Source organism: Fukomys damarensis, unplaced genomic scaffold (genome assembly GCF_012274545.1).
Source record: "Fukomys damarensis isolate Sample0158 unplaced genomic scaffold, DMR_v1.0_HiC HiC_scaffold_1, whole genome shotgun sequence".
NCBI lineage: Eukaryota > Metazoa > Chordata > Mammalia > Rodentia > Bathyergidae > Fukomys > Fukomys damarensis.
Genome location: NW_022900913.1, coordinates 32,221,815 through 32,229,345, shown reverse-complemented (window position 1 = coordinate 32,229,345; position 7,531 = coordinate 32,221,815). Strand labels below are relative to the sequence as shown.

Genomic DNA, 7,531 nt, shown 5'->3' with positions numbered 1-7,531 from the left:
AACGAAGAAGATATAAAAAGTCTAAACACCCCAATTACATTCATTGAAATTGAAATTGAAATTAAAATGTTACCAACAAAGAAAAGCCAAGGTCCCAGTGACTTCACTGCTGAATTGTACAAGACATTTAGAGAAGAATGATCACCACTACTCTTTAAACTCACTAATGAAATTGAAAAGGAAGCAATACTTTCAAATTCATTCCTGGAAGCAAGTATTACCTTGATTCCAAAGCCAGGGAAAAATCCAACTAAAAAAGAGAACTGCAAGCCCATCTCCTTAATGAACATAGGTGCAAAAATCCTCAATAAGATAGTAGCAAAAGAAACATTAATTGAAACTCAGTCACTGAATTAAGCTATATTTAGCTTTCTCCCCTCACTGTCCACAATGATGTCTGCTTGCATTCAGTGACTGCAGTTCTCCATTTTCCTCTCACTGTGTCACTGGCTGCTGCTGTCCATGCAAGAAGAGGGAAGATTTCATCCTGGGTTTATATGGGGAGAGTATAAGAAATTCCTTAAGAAACACCAGAAGTTTCAACACAAAATTTCAGTTTTACATGGCTTTGGAATTATCAAGAAAGTAAAAACAAAAATTGCTTGGCACAGCAAACGGTCCCCTCTCTTTCTGTAACTGAGAAATCAAACTCAGTCCAGGGGTATGGTTGATTTTCCCAAAGTAATACAACTAGTATGAAGCATAACCTAGATATAATTTGAGCTTCTGATCTCCAAATCTCTTGCTATTTCTTCTCTTCCTTTTTATTCCATACATAAATCTTGCCCTGGGAGTAAAATTATTTTGAATGTATTTTGTCATAATGGTTGAAAACTATATATTTTCAATAAAAATAATGGGAAATAATTTTATGTTCTAAACCTTGGTAAATTCATAGAAGAAAGTGCTATTATTTACCCTCTACTCATGCTGAAAAATAAAAAACTAGGGCTGGCGATTTGGCTCAGTGGTTCCACCACCTTCCTTTCAAGTGCAAGGGCCCGAGTTCAAATTCCACTACACACACACACACACACACACACACACAAATAAGAATAAAAAACGAATTGGAAGTTCTACTGTTTTCTATTTAGGGAAGGAGAAAGATGAGTTTCGCTGTGTGCCACAAAGAGGATTTATCTCTGCTTACAAGAAACAAGTAAAATGTCAGCCCTGTACTTTGTGGACAGAACTCATAATGATTTCATGGTCTGTGTTTGCTTTTCTATTGTTTTCTGTCTATCTTGGCTCCTTATTCACTCTGTTATACCCATGGACTGACTTCTCTCCCCACCTCCAATGCTCCTATTGTCAGTTCAATGAGGTTAGAAGGTAAATCTGTAATTATATGTACAAGGACCTGTATCATGGAGCTTCTTGCCTAACAATTAGTTGATAAATGTGTGTTGAATTCAACTCAACTGAATGATGCTAGAAATGACTGTTTTGCAATTGTTTGCTATAAATAGAAATATAAAGAAGAGGAGTTAAAACAAACAAATAGAACAACAGGAGAGAAAAGAAACCAGAAAAGGAAAAAGACGACAGGAGACCAAGGAGAAGGAAGAAGTAGGAGAGGAGGACAAAGGAAAATTCAAAATGAGAGATTACTAGCACCAAAGGCATATTTACTTCTCTATGAGATTCCCATCTAATATTTCCTGCCCTTTTTTAAATACTGAAACACAAAGTATTGGGTTTATCTCAGGAAACTGACTAGAAAAAACAAAGCAGCATCCAACTCCCCTTTTAATATATTTTATAAATCTGACACTTCATTTGAAGAATAAAAGGGTTGAGTCAAAATTAAATTAATTTCATTCTTCACTAAAACCATTTACAATAAAACCATGAAAACCACAAAATTTAAATTTGTATAATGTTTCCATATTGTTGAATATCTATTTCAAATAAACATATTTTACTTTTGCTGCCATATTCACATGGTTGTCTGATAATACCTCATCTGGAACACAGTAGTCCTGGGATTGGGCAGGAGCATTTGACAAATTATATCCAAAGGGCACAGTTACAACATCTCCAGAGAATTCTTTGGCAGGTTGAATTTAGGCTTCCTGACAAAGAAATATGTGGGAACAATACTGAATTAGCACATGGCACCTTATTAGGTATGAGAACTAGTGTATAGCATGTTCCTTAGGCCTCGGAGAAATCAAAACTATATGGTGTTAGCCGAGTGTAAAAAGAAGTGAGGAAACGATGGACAGATGCAACGCAGAGGCCCACAAAATGGAATAAAATAGAAAATTAGCTGTTTGAAGATTTGGAATTTTTTTAATCATCTGAATTTGTTTTATCTTAAAGAATTTAGTGATGTGTTTTGATTATAATGATGAATAAATTATAAAGTTAATATAAGCCAATCATCTAACTTCACTAGTTTCTAAGAAATCAAGAAAATCTTTACATACAGAGATACAGAAAAATTGCTTATTGTCATTCACAAAAAATAATTGCTAACAATTACCTAAATAGCTACATTTCTTATTATTAATCTTACCACATATTGTTCTTTAAGATTCTAAAAGCACATAATTTCTGACATTTTCTCCTTATCAGGCACAATGTGTTGCAGGTTCCTCCTAGTCACCCCAGTACTTCTCTGAATCACCAATTCTCAGGGTGAAACCAGGGTGTTAGAAAACTGCAGGTGCTATTCCTGTCAGCAACAGTGAACAGTTAATGGTAAATGTTCTATTTTTCACTGATCTGCTGTTGTGCAAGGATCTTGGCCAGGGCTTCTCAGACTTTAATAAACATGAGAATCACCAGGAGTACTCATTTAAAATGCAGATTCCTTCTCTCTCATTCTAATTTACTGGGCCCAGTATTCAACGTTTTAAATGAAACTACCAGGTGACTCCTATGACAAAACACTTGTGGATAATCAGAAGTCGTGCTGAGTTGGGGAACTGAGAATTATTTTAACCATCAGCCTTCTGAGAACCAAAATTTCTGTCTGTGAGAAGGATGATGAATTTAAAGTTGAGTTGTAAGCATCTAGTCTTTGAATCTCAAATAAGTTTTGTTAATGGAGGGAAGACAGAGACAGCCATTGAGAATTGTCATGGGCCCCTCTCCTCAGCTCCTTTTATCCAGCACTTTAACTTGTTACTATACACCATCTATTATGTACCATACTAACATACAGGCTGCACATATATAAAAAAATGTGATCCTACAGATTTAGGGTTAAGAGGCACTAGGGATCATATGTAGATCCATGCTGGTAAAACTGAGAACATTGTGGCCAAGAAGTCTGGATTTAAAAATAAACTATTTGAAAGCAAATAAAGAGAATGGAATCAGTCAAAGCCTGTGCCTGCAGTGATGACAAGATCCTGACCAAGTCATGAAGAAGTGTTGGGGGGAGTCGGAGAGGAACTGGCTTGGCTGCTGTGTCAGTTAGACATTCCATTCAACTGCCCCCAGCAAGCATTCTTGCCCACTGAGCATGCCCAGTTTGTGACTGACTTTTACCAAATAGAATAATCAACAAGATCACCTAAAAGCTTTACCAACATCAGGCCAGTAAAGTGACCACTGAAAACCATTCTCAAATTTCTCATCAATGGACCCAAGTTCAGGGAGAGGAGCTCCTTTGGTCTACAACAATGGTTTAGGTCCTAGTCGCTAATTTCTCCCTTCTCAAACGCTCTGATTTCCAGCAAAAGGACAATTCTCAATGAGATGCAGCCGTTTTGTTGGTCAGCAGGAGCTCAGAAACGAGAAAATGTCATCGTGGTAGAATACAGCACTGTTCTCCTCAGCAGCGAACCACCACTGAAATCTTCCAGATCACTGTGCCAAACAAGCGAAGGAAGGACTTTCCTTTAGGGAACCTTATGCGAACATTATATGACAAACTTGCCAGACTGCTTCTTTGATTTTTTTTTTGCCTTATTCTTTCTGATACTTAATCGCTATCAAGAAACATAAAATAGCCATAACATCTCACAGCATGGAGGAATCTGTAGGTAAGTGTCACTGGATCTCGAAGAATAAGGGCTCTGTAATATTTTTTGTGGCCTAGGTAATCACAAGTGTATGTCAGGTCTGCGGGTCGGTGTGTCACTATAGGAGATCTGTACACCTCAAAGATTTTATGGAACCTTTTGCTAAAGGTTCTCTATTCTCCGTTTATTTCAAAATAACAAAAATCCTGCTGATTGTGAAGGACAAGTGATAGACTGAAAGCTTAAGACATGATTGTGCTTTACTTGCTTTAAAATTTTATAATCTAACTGAGGAGAAAGTGGCTACATATCAAAGAAAATGAGTTTCTCAATTAACTTTAAACATTAGAAAAATCCTTTGGAAATGTGTTCTCCAATTTTCAAGTATACCTGCCTTTCTACTTGACAAGAACAGTGTATCAATAGGGTATATTTTTGGGTTTAGAGACTCAAAGGAAATCTGTACCTCTAAAAGTTTCCTCTACCAATCTGCCAAGTGGCTTGAAATTGCTCAGTTCTTTTGACTCTATTTTTTAAAAAGTTTTCTAGTGTCTAATCCAAAAACATATATTCCTAGAAGGTGCAAGTTGAAATGCTTAGGTCTTTTGTTTAAAGAAAGGAAGATCTCATAAGCATGGAACAAGAAGAAAGATCTGACAGGCACAGGAAAATAGGAAGAGGGTGTAGAAAAAAAAAAAACCTAGAAAGTGTTGATAGGAGAAGAGGGTAAGATAAAGAGCTGTGTTTCACCATAGTCTTCTGATGCTCAAGTTAAGAGTAAGGGATTTATGCTTGTCTCACAAGCGCAAGGTCCTGAGTTCGATTCCTGGCACACCGCCCCCCCCCCAAAAAGAGTAAGGGATTTAGCCAGGTATGGTGGCACACTCCTATTCCAGCACTTGGGAAGGCTGAGGCAGGAGGATCACCTCAAGGCCAAGGCCAGCCTGGGCTACATAAAGAAACCTGTCTCAAAAAACTAAAACAGAAAGATAAGAGTAAAGGGTTCAGCCACTGACTCTTAGAGCCAACCCTCAATAGAGAAGATACATAAGGCAGTGTTCACTTGATTGGAGGGATATATAGGAATCTAGTATCTTTTATCTTCCCTCTGCATTGAATTCAGGCCTCAAAACAGCCACTGAGCATCTGCTAGTTTCAAGTATATCAGGGACGTGAAATATTAACAACACAATTTTTGCCATCAAAGAGCAAGCAAAGGAGATGAAGGAGAGGGAGTGGGGCCGGAGAGCATGAGAGCTGTCCACGACCACTGCAAAGCAATTAACAGGAGGGTATTTTGATAGATATTGTAATTCTTCTTTTTCTGTGCATTTTAGAAATATTTGGAGATATTAACCTCACTCTTGGGATGCTGAATAAAGAAGATGTTATCAGTAAGGTAGGGCAAATAATGGAAAACTGTCACTCCCATTCAGTTTTCCAGTCCAGTGATTGCAACATTTCATTCACATTCTTCTTTGCCTCAACCTTCTGCTTTTCCCCCTGCTTCTTACATGGCATTAGAGGTTTCAGCAAATTCAGTTATAAAACATAATGCAAGTAATAATGGCAATGAAACAACCATGGAGTCCACTTCTAGAGGCCAGCAAATGATAATGTTGTTCATGACCCTATACATAATGATATGGAAAGAGGGAGATATCGGCATTGCCGCCATTTGGGTTAGAGTCCCCTCCTTTGTATTTTGAGGGTTCCTATAAAAAATCCCTAAATATTTGCTATACTCACATATAATGCAATTTCACTAGAAAATTTTCCTGAAAATTGAAGGCTTTGCAGACTTCAGCAACCAAAATAAGTACCTTCCATTGAACACTTATCTAAGAAAGAAAATGCTAAATGTTTTCAAACAATGGTGCATTAAATAATACCCTCTCCTCACGACTGGATGAGACAGGTACTGCTATGTCCATTTGACAGCTGAGACAATGAAGCACAGAGAAGTTATAAGACTTGACCAAATTAGAACAACAGGACTATGTCCAAACCCAACACAATCTAATTCCAACAAATGCTCCTAATGACCGTTCACTGTCACCATCTCTGACAGGTGGAGTCTTTACTTTTATCTCTCTCTCTCTCTTTTTTTTGGGGGGGTACCAGGGATCGAACTCGGGACCTTGCACTTGCCAGGCAGGCTGTGGTGCCACTGAGCTAAATCCCCAGCCCCTTTTACCTTTTTATCTTTGTTCAGTGGTTCTCAACCCTGACTGTGCATCTCAATCCCTCAGAGAGATTTGGGGAAACACCGACTGCTGGGTCCCAGGGCCAGGGATTCTGGTTGATGAACCTGAACATTTATAGCTCATGCAAATGGTCCTCACATTTAGGTATAGTTGACAACTATTATATTGATCTCTTGGTGGGAATTAACTTTCCCACACAGCACTATTTCTCACACACTGGGAAGTGCTTGGGGAATGATCTCTGGACTCCAGAAGTACTGATGAAGGATTTCTAAAGAAGTGACTAAAGCACACATATTATAAACAAACACCTAAAGTTATTTTATGGGGGGTTGTGCTAAGGAGTGAAAGAAACAAAGCAATGAAGAAGTTAAGGTGTCACTTGAGATACAGACAATTAGGTTCAGAGGGCAGCATCACCACTGGTTATCACATTAAGCTCTGTGTGACTCAAATCCTCATTTATAAAGGAAGCGGATTAATCACGCCTAGCACAGGCCTCTTGTGAGCACGAATGAGACCTTTCAGGCACAGGGCCTGGCTCAATTCCAGGAAAGTGGTAAAGGCCCTCATAAGTGTGAGCCTTGCTGAGGAAACAGGTCTAGAAGGCAGAGAAAAGATACGGAGAGGGAGAAATACTCAGAGCCTATTAGGTAAGCTCTGAAAGTACTGACAAGGAAGAAAGCAGTGATAAGCTATTCCTTAGTTTCACATTTTCACTTCCATTGCCCGGAGAGCTAAGCACCAGTGACTTTCAAAAGATTTTGATCTATTGGGTAGCCTGTCCCTGCCTTCAATTAGATCTTGCCATAAAAATACAATGAGTTAAAATAATTGTGAGAATTAATTTTTTTCTCCATATGTAAACCTTTTGACTCTTAAAAATGTACATTATATTCAAGAAACTTGAATTAAGTTCAATTATTTTTCTTAGTTTGTGTTATCTGTTTGGAATTCACTTGATTTCTTTATTTTTGCAACCCAAAAACCTGTATCTATCTTGTACGTTCACAGGAAGACATTTACAGTCATCTCACCTCAGTTATTCAGAATACTGACATTTTGGATGAGGCAATTGTCCAACGGCTAATTCATTACACCTCTAAGGATATGAGAGATGAAAATGTAAGTTTGGTTTTTGTGGTATGTCAGCCTAGAGCCAGCAACAAGATCTTTAATTGACCTGCCTGCATTTATGCAGATGCACAGGTTTTTCTACATCTCTTCCCAAAGCATGACTTACTGGATTTTTGTGGTAACTCCAATACAGTTACAATGCCTACTGTTTACCCCTTCATAGTTAAGAGAACTGAGACAAATCTAAAACTATAGTAACATCATCCACCT

The 7,531-nt window shown here is 38.0% G+C and overlaps 1 protein-coding gene across 1 annotated transcript in view; it reads left to right on the top strand.

Annotated features, from left to right (window-relative positions):
• The first annotated feature begins 3,592 nt into the window (after positions 1-3,592).
• Mroh2b (maestro heat like repeat family member 2B) overlaps positions 3,593-7,531 on the top strand; it is a 62,249-nt gene continuing 58,310 nt past the window's right edge. Inside the window, exons 1-3 of the mRNA XM_033760720.1 lie at positions 3,593-3,998; positions 5,315-5,376; positions 7,199-7,309. Coding sequence (XP_033616611.1) covers positions 3,983-3,998; positions 5,315-5,376; positions 7,199-7,309 — 189 coding nt within the window. The 5' untranslated portion in view covers positions 3,593-3,982. The remainder of the gene's footprint in view (positions 3,999-5,314; positions 5,377-7,198; positions 7,310-7,531) is intronic.